The sequence below is a fragment of the Diabrotica virgifera genome, chromosome 1, assembly GCF_917563875.1.
Source record: "Diabrotica virgifera virgifera chromosome 1, PGI_DIABVI_V3a".
Lineage (NCBI taxonomy): Eukaryota > Metazoa > Arthropoda > Insecta > Coleoptera > Chrysomelidae > Diabrotica > Diabrotica virgifera.
The window spans coordinates 261,716,673-261,741,800 of NC_065443.1; the positions used below are offsets into that span (position 1 = coordinate 261,716,673).

Here is a 25,128-nt window from a genome sequence, read left to right on the forward strand (position 1 = left end):
TTAATATTTTTAACTTTATTTCAGTATCAAAATGTCAATTTCGAAATACCGGAAACAAACAAACCTTCTTGAACCATCTGACATTGCGATAGGTTTCTTATTTTTAATTTCAGGAAAAGAAACCACAAAAATTTAAAAACAAATAGTCGAAACTCACAGTATGTCTTCCTTAAACGATAGCAACGACGTCTACTCCTCAAACTATTCTAGCAGATCAGGACTTCATGGTAAGTTTCCATGAAATGCGTCATAACCTAAATCAATGTTACATAAATTTGTAGGTAAAGTAAGCCCCTTTTCTTCGCCGTATTTGAATTATGACCCAGGATATCTACCACAAGCGCAACCAGAATTTATATTCTTGGATGGAGCCAGTAAACAAAGAGGCAGATTTGAACTTGCTTTTGGACAAATTGGTGGATCATGCATGATAGGAGCAGCTTTAGGAGGTGCCTCAGGGTTTTATAATGGGTTAAAAGCCACTACATTGGCAGGTCAGACTGGAAAACTTAGACGAACACAGTAAGTTTCATGTTAACTTTAAATTATTCTAAATACAATGCTGTGTAGATTTTATTGAAAGTCTCTAAACGTTAAATCATTATTTAGTTTAGTCAAGTTTAGTATAGCTTTATTTAAACATACCCATGTCTCTGCTTATTTTTACTATAATTGGTCCAGTAGCAGAGAACATTTAAAACTACTGTATTGATAACACTTACAAAAACAGTTTTTTAACACATTCGCTACCAAGAGGATAGGTATTTAAGTTTCGTCCTCACAGACTTTAGCTGTTTAAATTGCTGTTATGTGCAGTGTGATTCCCAGATCACTGTTGAGACGCTGGTCTATAGGAAAAACCGATGTAGCTCATGTATGAGTCACTTGGTAGTGAACGGGTTAAGGTTATTTTCTTTTTATAACTGTTTCTAAAATTTGTAGGTTGATAAATTACATTATGAAGAAGGGTAGTGCTACTGCAAATACATTTGGATCTGTTGCTGTGATATATTCTGCATTTGGTGTAATACTTTCTTGGGCCAGAGGAGGAACTGATGATGATCTTAATACAATTGTAGCTGCCACAGCAACTGGATGTTTATATAAATCGACAGGTAAAAACAAACAACACTTTTTTTTTAATAAAGATAATTATACATTTATTTTTATTATTCCTTTTACTATTTTATTTGGGAATAAAACCACAGTTAAAGTTTGAAATTATTTTATTTGACATTTCAACTTCCACTTCAGAAATCATTACCAAAATACAAAACATTAATAAATTAATGTTTCATATTTTGTTACGATTTTGGAAGTGGAAGTCAAAACTTTAAATAAATTAATTTCAAACTTTAATTCTGGCTTTATTCCCAAATAAAATACTAAATTACATAATATCCCACAAGTAAATAGCTTCAGAACAATTTTATTATTCCTGTTGTAGTTCTATATTTATAATCTAGTTTTTTCAGTCATCCTAGATTTTCAACATTTTGGACTTCTTGGATGTTCTTTTTATACCATTTTGTTACTTTCCATTTACTTCGCCTCTCTGTTTTTGCTGACTTATCTCTTCTTTTTCTTCTACTTATCCTAAACTGTCATTTCTTGTTTGCTGTGTGTTTTAAAAACTTGTTTGACTTTATGGACAAGACGTTGGAAAGATAGTTTTCTGATAAGTACCTGTTCATTCGCTTTCAAGATAAGATAAGATGCTAGTTTCAGGCGGCTGATTCGTGGGCTTTTTGTGACATCACAGCTTGTCGTTGGTTAGAAATTAATTTATTCTTGAATCTATTCTAGAAATCTTGATAGTGAATGAACTATAGCTTATTATATAGACCTTACTTGAAAAGTGTTAGACCTTACTTGAAAAATCTGGTGTTCCACAAGGAAGCCACTTAGGGCCTTTCCTATTTAATATATTTGTTAATGACATTAATCTCAAAGTAACTCTAAATTTCTGCTATTTGCTGACGATTTAAAAATCTTTATAATTATCGAATCCATCTCGGATTGTGAAATACTTCAAATTGATATTAATAAAATTATGGCATGGTGCTAATTGAACCAAATAAGCATTAATGTTGGAAAATGTCACTTTATTAGTTTCTGTAGAAGAATTAACAACCTCTTTTACAATAATTACAAATTAGCTGAAGAACCACTGAAGGCTGTATCAACATCAACTGTGAGAGATCTAGGTGTTCAATTAGATTCCAAACTAAATTTTTGTGCTCATTTTGATTATGTGAATAACCAGGCATTTAAAATGTTAGGCTTCATTATCAGAACTTCTAGATGTTTGCATAATATTAATTCCATCAGATGTGATTTATATTTCCCTAGTTAGATCTGTTCTTGAGTATTGCTCAGTTGTTTGGTCACCCACTTATGAAGTCCATATAGCCAATCTGGAAAAAGTTCAAAATAAATTCTTTAGGTATTTAAGTTTTAAATTACACAAACCTTTAAGTGACCATTCCTACTCAGAAATTAGAAATACATTAAACCTTCCTAAGCTATCTTCTAGACGGATTTATGCTGATGTTTTGTTTCTACATAAACTATTGAATTCTAAAATAAATTGCAATGATCTACTGTCTCTAATTGATTTTAATGTTCCCTCTAGAGTCACTAAATCATCTCAAAATTTTGCAATTAAATTTCATCGCTGCAACTTTGGTATTCATTCTCCACCGAGTAGAATCATTCTAAATGGAAATAGAATAGACTGATTTGTTGCTGTGCGCTTCCGAAAACATTTGTAGACAGTGTGTAAAAAATGTTTATAATTTAGGTGATTTATATTTGTTATGTGCTTAATCTTAATCTTACTTTAATATTTGTTTTTTTCTATATGGCTGCATCACCAATTTTTGTCATATTCACTATATTTATGTTTAATGTATCACTAGATAATAATTATTGTAATATTTTATGTATAGTTAATTGGGTGGTATCCCGTCAATAAATAAATAAAAAAAAAGTACTAAGCTATAGTTCATTCGCTTTCAAGATTTCTAGTATAGATTCTACAATAAATTAATTTCTAACCAACGACAAGCTGTGATGTCACAAAAAACCCACGAATCAGGTGTCTGAAACTGATAATTAAATAATATAATTCTTATTTGACGTTAGTAAAATGGAGAAATGTCATTTAATTGGTCAAATAACTTTAATCATAGATTAAACTACTATTTGTCGTTGGTGAAACCAGCCATAAGTAATTTTATTTGCAGTTTATATACGATTAATATTAAAAGTGGCATGCACCATTTGAATCTAACTTTAGCCTGTGAGTAACTTCAGCCTGTGAGTAATGAACTATTACTCACGGGTAAATAATGGGTGCTATTATCTATTAAAAAATAGCGAATAATGAGCATGTTATTAAATGGTTGTAGAAAAAAATATTTTTAAATAGTTTTATACATTCAAATGAATTTATTCGAACACAGTCCTGATTATGTCCTTATTTGAGATTCCTATATTACATGGTTCTTACTAGTTATTGGAGTAACGTTAAATAAGGGAAAGGGGGGCAAATATTCATTATACGGTTGTTCTGAAGCTATTTCCTTGTGGCATTTTTATGATTAATTATTTATATGGGAAATAAGCCACAATTAAAATGAAAAAAATAATTTTATTAACGTTTCGACGCCCAAATCGGGTGCCGTTGTCAAAATACAAAATACTACTAATGGAAACAAAAATGTTGTTGCTTAGTAAAAAAATTCTTCTAATAATTTATTTAATTTGACTCATTTATATCGGCAATTCAGATACATATGATACATTTTAAAGTAGAAGACTTTAAAATGATATTGCCAATATTTATGAGTTGCGTTCCTGGGACGACTTTACTGAAAGATAGTTGAAAATATTCTTGAGTTGGGGTTAATTTCATGTAATCGAATGAACTATCTTTCAGTAAAGTCGTCCCAGGAACGCAACTCATAAATATTGGCAATATCATTTTAAAGTCTTCTACTTTAAAATGTATCATATGTATCTGAATTGCCGATATAAATGAGTCAAATTAAATAAATTATTGGAAGAATTTTTTTACTAAGCAACAACATTTTTGTTTCCATTAGTAGTATTTTGTATTTTGACAACGGCACCCGATTTGGGCGTCGAAACGTTAATAAAATTATTTTTTTCATTTTAATTGTGGCTTATTTCCCATATAAATAATTATTCATTATACTGTTGTTTTTTTTTTTCAGCTGGACTTAGAAAATGTGGTTTGGGTGGAGCTATTGGATTAGGAGTATCAACAGCATATGCCCTCTGGGTCAATAGGGATAAGTTATCAGAATTACGGCAATTTAATCCAGCGTAAGATTTAGTTTTAAAATACTTTAAGGATAATATAGAGTATAGTGATTCTAAAATAAATATTTATGCCATAAAAAAGTATATTCGTAAAACATAGTGAGTCATAGATGTTATTTTTGGTTATAACACTTTTGAAGATATATATTTCAAATTTAAAATATAGAATAGAATAGAATAGAATACTTTATTGGTATAGCTTTACAGCTGCCATCATAAAGATGGATATACACGTCAGATATACAACACAATATAGTCACAGACACATAATCAAATACCTATACATACACTTAAATTTTAGATTTAACATAATGTACATTGATAAATATGAAAATTATTAATATTAGACAGAACTCATAACAGCAATCTAGTTGCTAAGTATTCTTCTACACTGTAGAATGCATGTTTACATAGTATACTTTTCACAACTCTTTTGAATTTCACCGGATGCAAAGATCTAACTTCATTTGGAAGATGATTATATAGCCTGACCCCCACATAATCTGTGGACTTCTCAAATTTGGATAGTTTGTGACCAACAGTAACAAACTGATTGGCATTCCTAGTTGAGTATGCATGTAAATCAGAATTTCTCTTGAATGAATGTAAATTATGCTTAATATACAATATGGATTTCAAGATATATATGGAAGGCAACGGTAAGATATTGTTATTAATGAAAACTTGCTTACAAGTATGCCCAAAAGGAATATTGAAGATAAGTCTAATAATTCTCTTCTGTTTAATAAACACTGTGTCTGATTTTGTGGAATTACCCCATAACGTAACATTATAAGTAAGGTGACAATAAACCAAAGAATAATATACATTAATGAGAGTTTTAATACTGAGTGTTCTCTTCAACTGTACTAAAGCATAGAATGAACAATTTAGTTTCTTATTAACATATTCAACGTGAACATCCCAACTCATAAACTGGTCCAAGAATACACCTAAAAATTTTATGTTTGGAATATTTACAATTTCAGGAATAGACACAACTGGCATATTTCGTTTACATCTAAAATGTATATACGATGTTTTATCAATATTCAGTTGTAGCAAGTTTTGTGTACACCATGTTTGGAATAATCTGATAACCCTTGACACTCTATTTTGAAGCTCTACATATGTATGTGCTGATACAATCACAGATGAGTCATCTGCGTACATTACAATGTGGTCATGAGTAATATGATCGGGTAGGTCATTGACAAAAATAAGAAATAGCAGTGGTCCCAACACAGATCCCTGCGGCACTCCTACATCTACACTGAAGATGTCTGACCTTTCCTTGTTTAATTCAACATAGAATTTCCTCTCCAGAAGATATGAGTTCAATAAATTTAACATGTTACCTCTTATTCCGTGGACATACAATTTGTTAAGGACAAATTCAAATTTAAGACTGTCGAATGCTCTGGAAAGATCAAAGAAGATACCCACTACAAGAAGACCATCATCAAGATGCCTATAGACAGATTCCATAAATACTTCAGTAGCCCCCTCTGTTGATCTTCCGGATCGAAAGCCATGCTGTTCTGAACACAGTGCATTATTTTTGTCCAAAAACTGTATGATCCTAGTGTAGTAAGCTCGTTCAAAAATTTTTGAAATTACATTTAACAAAGAAATAGGTCTATAATTATCAATACAAGTGTGATCGGATTTTTTATATACTGGAACAATTTTACTTAATTTTAGGTTTTCAGGAAATTCACCTGTGTTGTATACTAGGTTAATTAAATATGCCAGCGGTTCTGATATAACATCCTTGATGTGTTTGATCATTCTTGTGTTTAATTCATCATTTCCAAAAGAATGTTTATTTTTAAGACCACAAATAATATCAAGAACTTCATCAGATGTTACTGGAAAATAAACAAAACTGTCTATAGTCCACCTATGTGATAAAGTACAGTTTTGAGGGTTATTGTCAAGCCTATTTTTTAGTGCATTATTTCTGTCATTGAAATGGCATGCAAAATATTGAGCTAAATTTTTATCATCTGATATTAGTTTGTCTTCAATTTTGAGTTTAATTTTATTAGTACTTTGCTTTCTCCCTATAGTTTTATTTACTATACTCCACATAGTTTTTTGTTTATTATTACTACTTATAATTTGAAGATAATTGAATTCCCTTTTCTTTTCAGCAATAAGATTATTGTATTCCTTCTTGGTAGCTTTATACTCATTCCAGATGTTACTATTATTAGAGTTTTTAGCTTCATTAAATAGGTTTTTTAATTGTTTACTCCTAGCATATATGTCATGATCAACCCAACCTTTACTTTTATGCACGTCCTTACCTATTTTACTTTTAAGGGGACAGTTTGAAGTAATAGCAAAGTTTAAAGTATCCATAAATTCGATAAAAGCGTTATTAATATTACTTTCATTGTATACCTCGCAAAAACCAATCCTCATTAAGTCTTGTTTTAGGATGTCTAAATTATTATCATTTAAACACCTAAAACACTGCTGTTTTATATTAGATTCCATCCTATCCTGATTACGACCTACAACAATGTCAAAAATAATGGCAAGATGGTCACCCATATTGGGTTGATTGACTTGACAAGTATGATTCATAGTGATATTATTAGTAGCAATGTAGTCAATTTTTGTTTTTGTTACTTTATTGTTATTCATGAAAATACGTGTTGGTATATTTGGGATATTAAGAGACAAACCAAACGATTGAAAAAGATCATCTAATCGAAGTTTTTCATTGCTCTGAATTAAGTAGTTGATATTAAAGTCTCCACAGAGATAAATTTTATCAACACGGTTGTGAAAATGACCTAAAATATTAAAACAATTATTTATAAAAGAATCTAGATTGCTGTTAGGCGTTCTGTACACATTAATGACTAGAAATTTACAGTTACTGATTAAAATAGTCACAGCACAACATTCAAAGCTTTCTTCCTCAGAGAATTTACGGCAATCAACGACTGAGACTGCATACTTGTCTGTCCCAGATTTAGATAAAATAAGAGTTCCACCATGTATTTTATTTTTTCTAGTAAAATGGGTTATTAAAGTGTACCCTGGGATATAAATAAGATTAATATTATCCTCATTACACCAGTGCTCCTGAATACATAGAATGTCAGGTTTTTCAGCATTAGAAAAAAGCTCAAGGTTTAAAAGTTTGTTTGTTAAACATTGTACATTAACCGAGATTAACTTCAATTTAAAGTCATTTACTATACGTGAAATAGTTGTATTGCTTGAGGACCCACCTAATGCGACAGCGTCCTCCTCATCTTGAAAAACGAGACTAATGCTCCGCTGGGCCAGATTTCTCGCTTCCATGCATTCTTAATTAAGTCTCGTCTAATGGTCACTTTCATGGATGCATATATGTCAGGTTTTTTGGACTGATGGATTTCGCATTTTACGCCATCTAAATGATTTTCCAGGAACTTTTCTAATTGCTCCGGTTTTGTGTCAGGCTTTAGGCGAGTCACATGTAGGTTGATCATTTGTGGAACAGCCTCAATGTTGCAAGGTGACTCGGTACTTCCAACTAAGAACTTCCTCTTTTTTCTATGAGCTACCTGTGTCCACGCACCGTTGCTTGAAGACTCTGAAAGAACCGGAGCATTATTTTCAGTGTTCAACAGATTATGTAAAACAGTTTGAGTTTTGGCTTCTTGCATTGCGGCACTCATTTGTCTTGATGTAATGTATTTTTTTTCATTTGGCACTTCATTTCCAAAGTTTGTCGATGTTGAGGATCGCGCTAGCGTTCCGTCTGCAGGAATTTTAGTCACTACTAATTCAGTTTGTTTACTATTAGTAAGGTCATTAACATTTTGTAGTTGTTTATCATCTTTACCAGGGGAAGTCCAGTTTTTTCTTTTGTCAACGTTAATTACCTTGAATTCAGGTTCTTTAGTTTTTTGTTTTACTTTTTCTTCAAGGAGCTCGTTAGTTCTTTTTAACAATTGATTATTATCAAATAAAATTTTATATTTTTCCTCTTTTTCACTTAAAATTGTTTTTAGAAAATCAATTTCCAACTGTAGGATATGTGCATTTACCTCTTGAGTATGACTTACTGAGTTTCCTTTGGGATTTTCAGATTGTTCACATGTCTCACATACAATTCTAGTATCACATAACTTTATACATTTCTGCTTTTTTCTTGATGAACAAGATAAATGAAAAATACTTCCACATTTTATGCACACTATAACGTTAGTAGTTTTCTGGCAACATTTGAATGCTTTTTCCTTAAAATTCTCATCATTTACAGAGAGGAGTAATTTCACGTGCGCATCGTTCGGCGCCATCTTGAATGCTATATTATGTCAGATGCCCGTTAGCACTCTTAAGAGCACTAAAATTATGAGAAAGAAGAAGAAAAAATATATTACAGGGTTTGCTGTCTCGTTAAAAAACCATGAGATTATCAAAAAAGGGGTTTGCTCTTTAAGTGAAGGAGGATATGAAATTATACTTTAACTGAAACATTATAAATAATACAAATAATCATTGTATAATGTAGTTGATGATTTCTTAAATACAGACATAAAAATTAGAGCAAAAAGAGGAGCTTATCATGTTTCTTTTTCAAATATATATTTTTGAAGGGACTATAGTACAGTTTTTCGGAAGAACTTCCTTGATCTGATTATTCAAATGAAATTTCACGAGACAAGAAGTAGATATGTAATTTATTTGAAATTTTTTTTACTTCAAAGTATTTTATACACTAATAATAGTTGTTGAAAATTTACAAAGCTTTATTTCAGACCATTAGAGATGACACATGTACCAAAGTTTTAATATTTCAATTATTTGAAACTGTTCCTTATTGGTAAAAATGGTAGTGAAAAGTATTTTGGTTAAATAATATGTGATGTTTGATTGATTCTCTGATGCATCAAAGTTGATATATTTTATGACTTATGGTGTTTTATGATATATTTTTAAGAAACAAAACTATAATGCACATATTGTACATTTGTTTGGTTCCAAGGCTAGTTGTTTTATTTAGCTTAAAATTCAAAACTGAATAGAGTATAGTATAATGTTGAATAATTTGTTTTATATAGGTTCAACTTATGGACTAACTCTTTTTTTGTGTACTTTGTGCTGTGATCTTTTTTGTTTGTTATATCTCTGTGTTCATACTGTGAAAACTTTTTATATACATATAAAATTTAGAGAAATAAATCTTTGAGTTCCTTAATTCTTTAACTAACAATAAATATTGGCCAAAATTCAAGTAAAACACTATAGAAAGAAAACTATAAAACCAAAATTCTTTAGTGAAAGGTAGAAAAGATATAAATAATAGAGTTTGAAAATATAGAATCAGTATGGTTATATATTGCAAGCGGGATTGCCATACTTCGCCCATTCTGTGAATTATCATAAATAAATCCTCTTTTAGTATTCCACAGCAGTTAACAGCGATAATCCTCTACAAGTACCTGCCTTAATACAAGCTTTCACGGTAGTCGACGGTAAGAGCGGCAACGTTGTTAGAAAATTCTCATTTAGTTTGTATGGCCCTATCCTTTGTACACTGAATCGCATGTCTGAAATATGCTGTAGTGTGCTAAACTACTTGGACGAAAATTTGTCATTTTTGTACATTTCTGTAGTGTTATGGCAATAGTTGATATGTCCATGTAGCCTAATTTTTCAGTAGAGCATTTTGAAAGTTTGAATCATGTTTAGCCAATCCAAAAATGAACCGTAATCAACCTAAGAAATCAAGTAACATCAAGTTCTGCCCTATCTAATAAGTACCACAGCTGAAATATCATATTATGTCTTTCTCATTTTTAAGGATTTTACCTTCACCATATACATACCAAATTCTACCAACTTGAAGAAATTAATGTTACTAAATACGCTGCGCGTCAAAATTAACGCATGATTTTAAAACTACAATTTCAGTTAAAATGAAAACATTTTTGTTTGTTCTTTTGTGCTTTAAGGTTGCTTTTAGAACATCTGAAATATCTTTTCTTTTTTTACAAAAAATGTATTGAAATAAACAATATAACATAATAAATCTAAGCATGTAAACAAACTAACATAAATAAATGACGGAATTAAAATTTTTAAAGTTCAAGAAAGTACTAGTACCTAGTATTGCCTCCTCTGGCATTTATTACTGCTTGACAACAATCTCTCATACTAAGAATTACCGTTCTTATTTCTTCTTGATCAATTTGATCCCAAATTTCAACTAACCGCAAAAACAATTCATCTAACGTGTTTGGTGCAAGTTGTCATAGTCTTCTGCCTATGATGTCCCGAACATGTTCTATTGGGTTGAGGTCAGGACTTCTCATAGGCCAATCCATGGCAGGAATTCCAACCTCCTGACGATATTGCTGCACAATTCTTACCATGTGTGGCCTGGCATTATCTTCCATAAGCATGAAATTATCCCTAATAAATGGTGCAAGTGGCACGACATGCTCTTCTAAAATGTCTGTTATATACCTGTGTAATGTAAGCCGCCCGCGATCTATTCTAACTAACTCCGTACGAGCCTCCAAATTAATCCCACTCCACACCATTACCGAGCTGTCACCATACTGTACAGTCCCTATGGTGTTACACTGTGCGTAGCGTTTCCCAGGCCTTCTGTACCCTCGTCGTTTTCGGCAAGTCTTCCTCTTATCGTATTTTGGCTGATGTTTGTCTCAGTTTACGAAATGTCAAATGTCAACCGGTCTTGATTAGGAGTTGTAACCCTTCTACAGCCTTGACCGGGTCCTCTCGAGGGGTGTGGCCCTAGTCATCAACGACCCTACCTTATCAGCAAGAGTCCACGAAAAATGCACGGTAAATTGAAAGTAGAATTACAAAAAAAATTATGTATGCCTTTGTACTCACTTTATAATGCTCAAAAAATTACGAGATCTGGATTTCAATTAATCTTTTTGAAGTTATACTTATTTAGGCGCGATTGAGAGTAAAATTTCATAAAACTGCGCGCATGCGCACACAGACAGTATGTACTTAGTTGCAATGAATTGTTCAGAATTAAAAAACCGCTCCGAACTCTTGGGAGGAAACAGATAAGAGGTAGAACATTGGACTGGAGATCGAGAGGTTTCACGGTTTTTTTAATGTTTGGTAGTTTTAATAAAATTTTTTTGAAAGTGGTAGGTAAGAAAGTTAGTTTAATATTTAAATAAAATGCAAATATAAACAGTTAAGTATATTTATTTCGTTGAAATTATATAATAGAATTATAACTTCTTACGTGCGTACAAAGTACACACACAGTCTTTTTTTATAATTCTTGTATCAACGTTGCACGCCTAACTTAGCGTGTTAATGACAGTTGCGATTTTGGGGTTGACCCAAATTGTACATTGAAGTTCTGACAAATTTCGATTTTATTGCTGCTGGTGGTTCATTTCAAAGGAAGAAACACTTAATAAACTTGAAAAAAAACGCCTTTAAACGTTCAGCACAACGTATTCCATCATCATCATAAGTGGCGTTACAGCTCTTTATGAGCCAAAGCCTTCTTCAGAACAATCCTCCATTCGCTCCTGTCTCTGGCAACTCTTCTCCATGCTCTAATTCCAATAGATTTCAAATTATTTTCTAGGTTGTCTTGGTACCTAAGTTTCGGTCTTCCTCTTGTTCGTTGTCCTATCGACCCTCTTCAGTCAAAAACTTTTCTGACTATGGCATCTTCCTCTCGTCTGGTTACATGACCTACTCATCTAAGGCGTGCTATCTTAATGAATTTTACATCAGGTTCTCCAAAACTTCTATACAACTCAAAGTTGTAACGCCTGCGCCACAAATCTTGTTCTTTTATGCCTCCATATATTCGTCTTAGTATTTTTCGCTCGAAACATTTAAGCAGTTCTTGGTCATTCTGTGTAAGTGACCAAGTTTCTGAACCATATGCTAGCACTGGTCTTATTAGTGTTTTGTATACAGTCAGTTTAATTTTTCTAGGCATTTTTGAGGCCATCTGTCTTCTTAAGCCATAGTAACACTTATTGGAGAGCACTATTGTTCTTTTAATTTCTTCACTGACATTGTTATCTTTAGTTAGCAGCGAGCCTAAGTATATGAAGGTGTAGACACCTTCCAGTTATAGGTCATCAATTATTATGCTTGTAGGTGTCGGGTTGCTTGACCTAGTGCAACACATATATTTGGTCTTTTGAACATTTATATTTAGTCCCATTCTCTGTGTAGATGCTCTTAACGACCGAAATGCTTGTCAGAGATTCTGTGGACCTACCTATGATGTCTATGTCATCTGCGTACCCGACAATTTGTACTGACTTGTTAAAGATAGTACCATTCGTAGTAATCTGTGACTCTCAAATTATTTTTTCTAATGCCAGGTTAAATAAGAGACACGATAGTCCATCACCCTCGTCTTAGTCCATTTTTGCAATGGAAGGGTCTTGAGAGATCATTTTGGATTTTTACCATGCTCTCTGTACCTGTGAGTGTAAGTTCAGTTAATTGGACAAGATGAAACGGTTTCGAAATTCTACCATAGCAAGTTTCTATTAACTATTAACTATTTCTATTAATTGAGCCGTATACGGCTTTGAAGTCAACGAATATGTGATAGTTGTCGACGCCGAAGTCTAGGGTTTTTCCAAGGATCTGACTCACTGTAAATATCTGGCCCGTTGTTGATTTATTAGGACGGAAACCGCACTGATATCCTCCCACTATTTGTTCGGCGTAGGGGAGGAGTCTTTTGTACAATACGTTGGACAACACTTTATATGCCATATTGAGTAGAGTGATGCGTCTATAATTATCACACACCATCATGTCTCCCTTTTTGTGTAGAGGACACAGTACACCTAACTTCCAGTCTGTGGGTGTTTCTTTCTGTTGCCAAATTGCAGTTATCAGTTTATGCATGTGTTTCAGGAGGGTGTCACCGCCGTTTTTGAAAAGTTCGGCAGGGAGATTATCCGAACCGAGGGCTTTTATACAACGTATTCCAACCCAACTAAATTTCACAAAAATCGAAATATTAATTGATTTACCAGGGTTTTTAAAAGTATGCGTTAATTTTGGTGCGCACTGTATTATATCGAGCACATAATCTTATTTTGGCAAAAATCGGACATATGAAGTTTTGCCATACCACTACAGATTTATGGTTTGGAGATTGTACCGACAAATGTTACCAAGAGTTTTTCAAACTTACACATATGTATAGCTATTTTGAAACAAGATAATCTGTTTAAGGTGTTAGGTCGTTGTAGAAATGTAAAATAAATAATTATTTTGTGATTTTATTTTGGTAGAGGAAAAAGTAGAATAATATATTATATAAAAGCTCATAAAAGACTAGAAGAAGAAACTTTATAAAATGTATAAAATTTATTAAAATCTCTTGGTTATTTATGTAGGTAGATTCGATAAATTTACAAACATTTAGCAGTAAAAAGAGAAAAGGAATTTGTACTGCCAGATTAATTTTTTGAAATCTACTCTACTTTGATCAAACTAGAAACTTTTTATAACCATGAAAGAAGTTTTTTAAATGTAGTTTTTACTTGAATTTTCGCTATAGGTACATCTGGCCCTCATTAAAGCTTTTTATTTTGACAGGCAAAGGTAGAGCGGTGATATAGTGAAATGGATAACATCGTCTTGAAGTTCCTGAATAAATTTTATTTATTTAATACATGTACAAATTTTAAAACGAGCCCCATTGTAAATATTCGCCCGAATCAAATGTCCTCTCTAAAAAATTGTAAAAATCTATTTTAATAAATTATTATGATTTAGTACTGATTCACATTTGAATATTAATAGCACTAAGGGATTGTTTGGAGCAATGTAAAAATTAATATACATAAATTTTTGTTAAAATTATTGTATATAAATTTATGGTTTTACATTTCCTTGCTATCTTGTTCGTCCTTCTCCTTGCTCTTCACCTTTAAGTAGAAATTGACCTGACAATTTTGCTATTTCACCCATTTGTACTTAAGGGGTTACATAGGTCTTGCGGATAAAAAGTGACTATTTAAAAAAATTATATCTCGAAAACTAAAAATTATTTTTATTTATAATTGGAACATGTAAAAGTATAGTACTTAAGGTACTCTCAAAAAAATATTCATTTTTGTAGAGTTGACTGCAATTTTTCGACAACAGCCCTTTTTTGCGGTGGGCAGCATAACTAAGTCCAGTCTCATCTGAAATCAAAAAGTTTCTTGTAGTTTATACCTCTGGCTAGTGAATGAACGAAGGAATTAAAAAAAATTAAATTTGAACATTTTTTAATGTTTAAACATTTTCGACACCAATTATTCTCATTTTTTCAAAAATGACTATTTTTAGAGTAGTTTTTTTTTATAAAACAAAAACAACTTTACCTAATAAAAATTCCTTCGTTCATTCACTAGCCAGAGGTATAAACTACAAGAAACTTTTTGATTTCAGATGAGACTGGACTTAGTTATGCTGCCCACTGCAAAAAAAGGGCTGTTATCGAAAAATTGCAGTCAACTCTACAAAAATGAATATTTTTGGCTGAAAATTTTTTTGAGAGTCCATTAAGTACTATACTTTTACATGTTCCAATTATAAATAAAAATAATTTTTAGTTTTCGAGATATAATTTTTTTAAAAAGTCACTTTTTTAACCCGCAAGACCTATTTATTTTATTTAGCGTATGGCTTAAGTATATCACAGAATATATTTAGATTTATGCATTATACAATGCATCACAAACAGATGTCCAATTTTTTTATATATTCGATCGCCCCTTCGGTTGCCATTACAAAGTCTATAGGGTCGCCTGTGTATGCTCTGCGTGGGCAGTCCTGAACAATGTGACTGATCGTCTGTCTTGCAGCGCCGCAGTCACAAGAAGGCGAGGGGAGTTTACCCCATCTGTGGAGGGAGTCGGCGCATCTTCCACAGTTTGTTCGAATTCGATTAAGGGCTGCCCAAATCTTACGGGGACGTTCAAATTCGCCAGGTTTCCCTATGATGTCCGGTAGACTATGGTAATGCGGATCTGTCCTACTTTCCCAATCTTCTCTCCATCGGGTATTTAAGTCAAAGTTGGATTGCTGCAGCGCTTGAGCAGATTGTAGAGGGGGTAACCTGGATCGGATACGGTTTCCAAGAATATCGGGGATGTCGTTGTGGACTAGAAGCTGGCGACTGTCCATTATTTTGTTATATTCTTTAACCAATGCATGTTCGCGGCGTAGGTTGGGTGGTGCTATATTACTAAGGGTAGGTAGCCACATTGTAGGGGTGGGCTTAATTGTGCCTGTTATCATACGCATAGTACGGTTTAGTTGGGTGTCGACCAGATGGGTATGCCTGCTATTTAGCCACACTGCAGCACAGTATTCTGCCACCAGATATATCAGGCCAAGAGCAGAGGATCTTAATGTTGATGCTGTGGACCCCCATGTAGTGCCGCAGAGTTTCTGTATTATATTGTTGCGTGTTTTCAATTTTGCTGCTGTTTTCGTCAGGTGTTCTCTGAATGTGAGCGTTCTGTCTAGAGTAACCCCAAGGTATTTCGGGTATTTATTGTGTTTTAACAGCTTGTTATTAAAATTCACTCGCAATTCTCTGTTTGCCAACTTGTTGTTTAGATGAAAAGCTGATACTTCAGTTTTTGTAGTACTTGGCTGTAGTCTCCATTTCTTAAGGTATTCGCTGAGGATGGATAAGTCATTCGTGAGAGTGATTTCTGTAGTTTCTAAAGATTGGTGGCTTGTTGCAAGGGTCCAGTCGTCAGCATATCCAAACTTCCGAGATTCGGTTTCAGGCATGTCAGCAATATAGAGGCTGAAAAGTAAAGGGGCAAGGACAGAACCCTGTGGAAGACCATTGTTAAGTTTCATCTGTCTACTCGTCTCCTTTCCCATTATAACCTGGAAGGCTCTGTTGGTCAGCATGTTGTCAATGAGGTTAATTATCTTTCTGCAGGGGATAATGCGGGCCAGTTTATATATTAATCCCTGTCTCCAAACAGTGTCATATGCTGCTGTTAGATCTATAAATACTGTTGCTGTCTTTTGTTTCTTTTGAAAACTAGCTTCTATAAAAGTTGTTAATGACAGTACTTGGTCCGTACAGCTTCGATGAGGGCGGAAGCCAGCTTGTTCAATGGGGACATTTTCTAGTATCCTGTGACTAATTCTGTTGAGGAGAAGCTTTTCTAATAGTTTATATACCATGCTGAGTAGAGCTATGGGGCGGTAGTTTTCTGGCTTATCGTTTGATTTGCCCGGTTTCGGAATTGCAATTATCTTTGTTCGCTTAAGTGAGAAAGGAATGTTACCTGACTGAAGTATATCATTAAAGAACATTGCAAGCCACTGTTTCGTGTATGCACCACTGTGTATCAAGAACTCTGGATGGATACCATCAAAGCCAGGTGCTTTACCTGATTTCATTTCTTTCAGCGCATGTGTGATTTCAGAAATAAGTATTCTTGCTGAATATTCGGAGTTCGTTCTGTTCATTTGTTTTAATGCCCTTAAGTCTCTTTTCACGTTGGTAGTATGTGTTCGATCTTGTGGAGCTCTGGATAGAGATACTATATGGGAGGCAACCTTGTTAGGAGACATTTTAGACTCTCTGGATTCCAGCTGGTTAGCTCCTCCAATTTTCCGCAACAAGGACCATGCCTGCCGGCTTGATTTTTTGAAGTCAAGGTTTTCGACAGTCTTTATCCATTTTTGGCGTCTAGCTGTATCGATGTTGTGTAAAAGCTCATCGGCTATTTCTCGGTCACCACTTTCGAGAAACTTCGTGTATAAGTCTTCACATGTTTCAGTCCATCCAGGCACATATTCTTTGCGATACCCCCTAGGGATGGTTTTCTTGGCAGTGCTTATTACTGCGCCCACAAACCTCTCATAATGTTTGCTGGTTGGAGGGACCCAGCTCAAGGTCCGGTCTAGTTGTTCAGAGAACTTCCAGTTTGCGTTTCTAAGATTCCACCTGGGTCGAGGATATGATCTAATTATTGGAATTGATATTCCGATGGTGATAAGCACCGGACGATGTTGAGTATGTGGGAAGTCTGCAAGGACACTTCTCGCAGTTGTTAGTGGTCTGTCATTGGTATCTTTTGAGACAAAACATAGGTCTGGGTTATATTCTTTTCTCCATGCAGCTGATTTAAATGTTCCTCTGTCTTTGGCATCAAAAACTAGATATGTGTTTTGCTCTTCGGACCATTCTACTAGTGCCTCCCCATTTTCATCATTCGTGGTGTACTTCCACATTTCGTGGTGGCTGTTGAAGTCGCCGATGTATATAGTAGGATGTGGATGAGTCTTTAGCACTTCTGGGTTCCATGTAGTGGCTGGAGGTTTGTATATGTTAACTACGGTAATATCTCCAATCTTGGTGACTACTTCATGTATATTATTTTCATTGGAAGCAGAAAGTAGGAAACCATTTTCTATATTGAAGCGAATGTAGGTTGCGACGCCGTAATGTTTATCATAGGTGGCTCCCAGTAAATCGTAGCCAGGTATCTTTCCCCTTAAATCAAGCTGGACTTTGTCTTCAGTATGGGTCTCTTGTATGGCAACCAGGTCAATGTCGTTATCGTGTAGGATTTTTTGCAACACTTGGCATTTTGCCTGGCTTATGCCCTCGATGTTAAGGTGACAGACTCGGATACACGGTCCGAGATCTCTAGTCAGTTGTAAGACCTATGTAATCCCTTAATCTGTACAATAAACCTCTTTACCAGCTTATATAGTATGATCTATTTAAATTGGAAACATACATACCATTTCGATTAACAAAGGACACCGCACACATCTGATGGAAAATATAATGTCACTCAAATTCAATCAAATTTACATGAATAGATTCGTCTCGACATTTCATATCATTGCGCCAACTCTGAATTTTGCTTAATAACGGCGTCAATTTTTATAAAAAAAATCTAAAAACAAATGGGTAGGTACGTAAGTTAGACAGAGAAAAAATATTTTATAATTCATTACTTCATACATTTTCTGCAGGTATTCTTATATAATAAATGACATCGTAGATAATAAATGACAACGGCTAAAGCTCTAATCGGTTTAGCTCACGCTGGGTTTAAGTAAGCTGTTTTGAATAGCACCTAAACTAATAGTAGTTATGAATGAAATTTTCATAAACTGTAATTGGATGGTGATTTTTTGTTTTAGAATAGTTCAACAAGAACGTAAACAACAACCTGCCGCACGTTTGAAACAATGAAAACTCGCACACAAGATTTGCAACAACCGTCTAACCCCCATTTGTTTACAAATTAGGTTAGACGTGCCAAACTGTCCATCATAATGCATACTACAGCAAGCAAAAATGATATAAGCCACACATCTACGCTGATGGCGGCATCTTTGAACTAGGTTCTAAACCACATTCGTCAAATTATGAAACTAGAAATTTGTAAAAATAGTCTAACCCACATTTTCATTAGGTATATGTGGGTTAGACCCTTGTTGCAAATCTTTGTGCGTGTTTTCATTGTTTTAAACGTGCGGTAGGTTGTTGTTTACGTTCTTGTTGAAATATTTTAAAGCAAAAAATCACAAAGTTAATAATCGTTCTTACTTCAGGGACTATGATTTTTATCACTCGAGGTACGGGGTGGGGGTAAATGGGTTCAGTTAATAGCGAATAATAACAATCAATAACAAATCGCAAAACAGATAAAAATAAGGATGTTATTAAATTGCTAAAGAAACATGTAAAAATTATTACAAAGAAAGGTTCTACAGTTTTGCACCAAAAAACATGGGAGATAAAGAATTTTCGAAGGTATATTTAAAAAAATTAGGTACAGGTCAAAAGCCTCTCTTAAAGATTGTAGAGTTTCCTCTCTTGTGGCCAAATAGCAAACCATTGTCCGCTGAAAAAATAAAGAACCTTAAAGATTTGTGTAAGTTAATTTCCCAAGATGCCATACCTTTTTATGGATTTCTGAGCAACATCGACTCGGAAGATTTTGAAGAAGATTAATTCGAGTAGGAACTTAATTAGTAACGTTTACTTACTATTAGTAATACAGTCGAATTTGCAGTTTTGCTTTGTATTTATTATAGCGGAAAGATAGTCTGTTAACGCAAAATTTTTAAAATTTTGCAAAAACCGTCTAAGCCATTTTCAAGTTATTTTTGCAATAACATGTTTTTATTTATTTTACTTTTGTATGTTTTTAAGGTAGCCTGTAATTATTGATATATAAAAATGATGTGACAATAAAGCCTTATTTTCTATCAGTGATTTTTTTAAAGTAGGTAGAATAATTATGCTCATTTACTCTGAACAACAGATGTGTGGGTTAGACTATTATTGCAGAACACCGTCCAATTACAATTTGCGGCGTTATTAATTAAAATTCAGAGTTGGCGCAATGATCTGAAATGATCGTAAATTCGAGACCAATATATTCATGTACATTTTTATTGAATTTGAGTGTCATTATATATTTTCAATAAGATGTGTACGGTGTCCGTTCAACCAAATTTTTAATGTAAGGTAATAAAAGATTATACACCGGAACAACATTTAAAGTGTTTATTCAAATTTTCGGTGTATACTATACTTTTGCATAGTCGAAAATAAAAAATTTCTATTAGCAATTTTTTATTAAAAAATACTACGCTACTGGATTGAAATTGATACAACTTAATTTTTTTTATTACAACGAATTTAGGACACCTTAAAACTCAGAAAACTTAAAAAAAATAAAATAATAAAAGAACTACATATGGACAAAGTTTAAAATGCTAAATCCAATTTTCAAAACATATTACATACAATATTTTTTTATCGATTTTTTATTGCAAAGCATTCCTACCTATTGGATTTAATGTCTCTCCAGTTATAAGTAACTAGTATGTCATAAAAATATATTTTTATTTAAGCTAAAACTACATATATGATAATCATTCCCCTTCTTTAATTGAATTATAGACCTGGATCCCGCGTACCAAAAAAAAGTTGATTGATAGCAAGCTGAAAATTTATTAACCCTTGCAGGACCAACCTTTTATTAGAAACACCGAGGAAAAGGGAGGGTCAATAAATGCCCACACATTAATTATTCAAAAACTTGCTTCTTTATTTAAACTAATTTAAAAATAACACTTTTATATTATTCCTAGACGTTAATGGAACAGTTAAAAGATACGAATTTATAATTTACCCGGAGTCTTCGGCTTCAGTGGAATTGGCATCATCGTAGGATACAGAAACATTTTTGATTTCTTACTGTGCTTACCGCATACATTTGAACAAACTATGGTTGTTTTTGCCCACTTATTGGCCTTTTTCTTTTAGATTTTGCTAATTTGACACATGAATGATATCGTCCCTTTCCATTTTGGGATGGTGTTGAAGGTATTCAAGGGGATTATTTTATAGTCCACTGTCAAGTTTTTTATAAAAGTATGAGGAAATGAATTAAATTATAGAAATGCTAATTATACCTTCTAATAGGGCAGTAGTACGCCGACAACTACTAATTATTTGAGATTTTTAGGAACAAACGTATTTAGAAAATCGGATGTAATGCAATGCTGTGGATACTTTTTAACCCTCCTTGGTCCTTCTAGGGTTAATAGCTTAACGGTGTCTAGTCGGCCAAACTTTGATGTATGGGAACACTAGAACAGGGGAAATTTTAATTGTGGAACAGGTTAAAAATTTGGAACGTCAGACTACGAAAACGTTCCATGTATTTTGTCGGACAGAACTTCCAATTGATTTTTTACCATTTCATTAAATTCTCATGCAAAAATCAGACTGGTGTTTATTACCAACTGGGCATTTTAATGAGTGGAACACGAAGAACATGTCAAATGACAGGAATCATGTTGGTTAGTAATAGCAGTCTGATTTTTGCATGAAAGTTTAATGAAAGGCTAACAAATCAATTGGATGTTCTGTCCGACAAACTACATGGGACGTTTTCGTAATCTGACGTTCCAAATTTTTAAACTGTTTCACAATCAAAACTTCCCTTGTTCCAGTGTTTCCTTACATTAAAGTTTGTCCGACTAGACACCGTTAAGCTATTAACAAATTTTCAGCTTGCTATTAATCAACTTTTTTTTGTACGCGGGATCCAGGCCTATTCGTAAGACATTTACGAGTGATCTTAATATTTATCACAATTTTGTGATTATTACGTTTAATTAAAAAGTTTCGCGAGCGCCAGAGTGATCATAAAGTGAGAATGTGTAATGACACGTGAAGTCAGCCAAAATAAACAGGAATACTATGTAAGTACAATTTCTTATATTTACTGAAAAAGTACAAAAATATTGAACTGTAAATTAAAAAGAACCGGAACTAAATAGGATTGATAAGGTAATGATAATTTTTTCACAATCAAAATAGTTACAAAATGCCGGTTGGACCGTAAGCATACCAATTCATTCCAAACCTGTTTGGTATGTAACCGCCGCCTTGAGCGCGCGAACGAGCCCTGCGAGTCACGCATTATGTCATTAGCCCCAGCGCAAATTGATCCTAAGCGAAACACAACCTGCACCGGCGAACTGCGTGGATAGTTTTGTGAAGCACGCTTAGAAGCGAGGCACCGCAAATTGGACCTAAACTGCGATCGCAGGTCTCACTTGGGAACGTTTGTCATCGGCGTACAGTTTTCTTGGGTCGTGGGACGCGTGACTTACCGCCAGATGTTTATTTTTACTTGTTTTCGTTTGCGAGATGGACGTATCGAAGCTAATTGAACTCGTTCGGGATATACCCGTGGAAACACGACGTACGAGAGAAAATAGGGAATGAAATGAATACGGATGGTACCTAAGTACAATTTATTGTGATAAATAAAAATATTAGCATAGTCAAAACCCCGAGTGAAAACTGCTTTTTTCTTTGTCATTAAATTATTATAACTTTATTACTAGTAGACTAAATAAACGGTGAAACGAAATTAATGATCAAAGTTATGCCTTTACAATAACACATTATTAGAAAAATAAGGTTTCTTTAAAATTAAATAGGATGTCACAAATAATGATAGCGTATACCTCTTTCTATAGGTATAAAAATTTTATATAATAATTATTCCTTAAATTTACAGCTTATCAATGAAAAATGATTCATGTTAATACTTAAACCCGTGATCGATAAAAATATCGTATTACCCTCAAATTCAACTTGTCAGCATATTACATTTTTGTTTATGCTTAAAAATTAAAAACGAAATAATATGCAGATACTGTTATTTTTATGACCGATCAGTAGCGGAGGGATTATTAAATAACTCTGAGATTATTTTAAATACATATGTGTAGGTATTATGTGCAGAAATAAAATGTTCAGTGTAAGATATCTTTTTATGCACCCACTTATGATCAAATTTGAGAAATGGTCGAAATCTAATACTAAGGCCATTAAATTATTGTTTTACACTTTTGTACGCTGTAAACTGGAATATGCCTCTATCATTTGGTCACCATTTTATGATGTACATATCCAAATTATAGAACGGGTACAGCAAAAATTTTTGTCTTACAAAATTAATGGTATATATCCTAGGAGGGGTATCAGCAATAATGAGTTATGTAGCGGTTTGGACGTAGTATCATTAGAATCTAGACGAATTAATGCCTCCCTGGTATTCCTGTACAAGCTACTACATACATAATCTCATTGAAGGCCGCGTCTCACCATCAAATAATTTGATCAAACAGTTTGAGCAAACACCGGAAGTACGTCAAAGTGACGTCACAATTGCAGTTTTTTTGAAATTCTAAAAATCTGTGCTCTCACTATCAGTCTAGTTTGATCAAATTTTTTGTATTGAGTTGTCTAACTTGTTTGTACTTTATTTAAAATTAAAATTTTTCATTATTATCCACAATGAACACTCAGGATGTGACGTCACTAACTGTCACTTTCAGTTTGCTCAAATTATTTGATGGTGGGACGCGGCCTTAACAGCCCTGATATCCTTCGACAAATAAATTTTAACGTTCCGTCTTATCCAGTAAGAAATTCGATTACATTCAGAAATACACAAGCTAGAACTAACCTTATGTTGAATTCTCCTCTATTCGACATGTGCAGCTATTATAATGCCTTAAGTATTTACTGCGATATATTTAACTGCAGTTTAAAGCAACTTATTTCTATGGCCAAGATCTACCTAGGTGATTAATAATTTATTTCTTTACGTTCAAATTTAGTTTTGTAAAATTTTTGATGTGTTATTGGTACCTATGAATTACTAATATTTCATTTAATTTTTTTTGTGTAATATTTTGTCCTGTAAATGGATTCTGTTGGACAATAAACGCTATTATTATTATTATTATTAAATTCGATGTTTTCGAAAGTCATACTGCTACGAGTACTAGGGACGTGTAAGATATTTAAAACGTTATGAGTTAGAAGTACGGAAATACCGATTTAAAGTTGCCTACTCAATGCAGTTCAAGGATCAGATACATCATTATTTTGTAATCAGTATTTGTATTCAGTACCACTGAGAACCGCTATCAAAAGTAACCGTTACACGTCCGCACTGATTTTGCCCGTCTCTATTTCCAACACCGACAGCCGACGGTTAGGTTAGGCCGCACCTACATTGGATCCGATTTTCTCCGACCAGATCAGATCCGACGTCGGAATAAAAAATAAACCCATAGTATTAAATGGGAGTGCCTACATTGGATCCGTTTTTCTCCGATCCGATATCGGCCGACGTCGGGCGTAGCTTCTTCTATTCTCATCGAGAAGGGTTTGGTTTCATTCCGATTGGTTGCAAGTTGAGGTGCAATTTTGGTTGCAAGTTGGTTGCAAATTGGTTGCAAGTTGGTTGCAAACTGGTTTCAAACTGGTTGCAAGTTGGGGGTTGCAAGCTAACATGTTTAAATATATTCAATTCATCATCTCCTTAACACATCTTCATCGGAACTCATTGTCGGTGGTCGGAAGATTACTGAACCAATGTAGGCACCCTCGCCGGAAAACCGGTCTGATCGGAGAAAGACGGATCCAATGTAGGCACCGCCTGTCGGATCGGATCTGATCTGATCGGAGAAAATCGGATCCAGTGTAGGTGTGTACTTAGTTGTTTTCAATATGCGGTCCGCTAGAAAAATTAATGCACGGGTCACCCGTCCAGCCGGCGCAGGTTGTGCCTCGCTTAGGTTCAATTTGCGCCGGGCCCAACTTTGAAGCAAAAAGGTTGTGTGTGTAACCGGCATATTCATTCCGTTGTTAATTGTGTTGAATACGTTAAATAAAAAGTGTAACCAATAAACTTTCATTTCTTTCCATTATTAAAAGGTGATATGGAAATCCACTTTTCTCTTTGTATTAATTTGTAATTAGAAGTTGGAAACGAATAGAACTTAAATTGACAATTTTTTGTTGTATTTTTACAATTTATAACACAGCATTTGCGAAATCCCATTTTTTTCAATGACAGTAGGTATGAAATATGTCAATTTGACAATTTCAATTGACAATATGAATTAAATAAAGTTGCCAGATTTCTTCGCTACTCGTGCACAATCGTTTCTCGTGTCCCCTCCAAGTACTTGCACACAGCGAATAAAGCAACGGGAGTGAATAATGGGAGAGATTAAATGTCCAGCAAACGACGGCACTGTTGCCAGATTTACCTTTTTCCTTTTAGCGGGAATTTTAAAATTAGTCTAATGCCACTTTGGTATTAAAAGAGAGTTCTGTATTCTTAAATTTATAACCTTACTTTTACAAGTAATTATAGGATTATTTTATTTACATGTAAAAGTATT

The 25,128-nt window shown here is 33.7% G+C and overlaps 1 protein-coding gene across 1 annotated transcript; it reads left to right on the top strand.

The window, feature by feature from the left end:
- Positions 1–34: 34 nt before the first annotated feature.
- On the top strand, positions 35–14,126 carry LOC114328003 (mitochondrial import inner membrane translocase subunit Tim23). Its single transcript, XM_028276741.2, has 5 exons — positions 35–227; positions 282–522; positions 943–1,115; positions 4,242–4,353; positions 13,948–14,126. The coding sequence occupies exons 1-5, from the start codon at positions 161–163 to the stop codon at positions 13,955–13,957; spliced, it is 603 nt and encodes a 200-aa protein (XP_028132542.1). The 5' UTR covers positions 35–160; the 3' UTR covers positions 13,958–14,126.
- Positions 14,127–25,128: the final 11,002 nt, after the last annotated feature.

Bases quoted from the DNA above. Each gene is read 5' to 3' on its own strand.
- LOC114328003 (XM_028276741.2), top strand. From the start codon at position 161: ATGTCTTCCTTAAACGATAGCAACGACGTCTACTCCTCAAACTATTCT. The intron at 523-942 runs GTAAGTTTCATG...TAAAATTTGTAG, and splicing joins GGAAAACTTAGACGAACACA to GTTGATAAATTACATTATGA. The intron at 1,116-4,241 runs GTAAAAACAAAC...TTTTTTTTTCAG, and splicing joins ATGTTTATATAAATCGACAG to CTGGACTTAGAAAATGTGGT.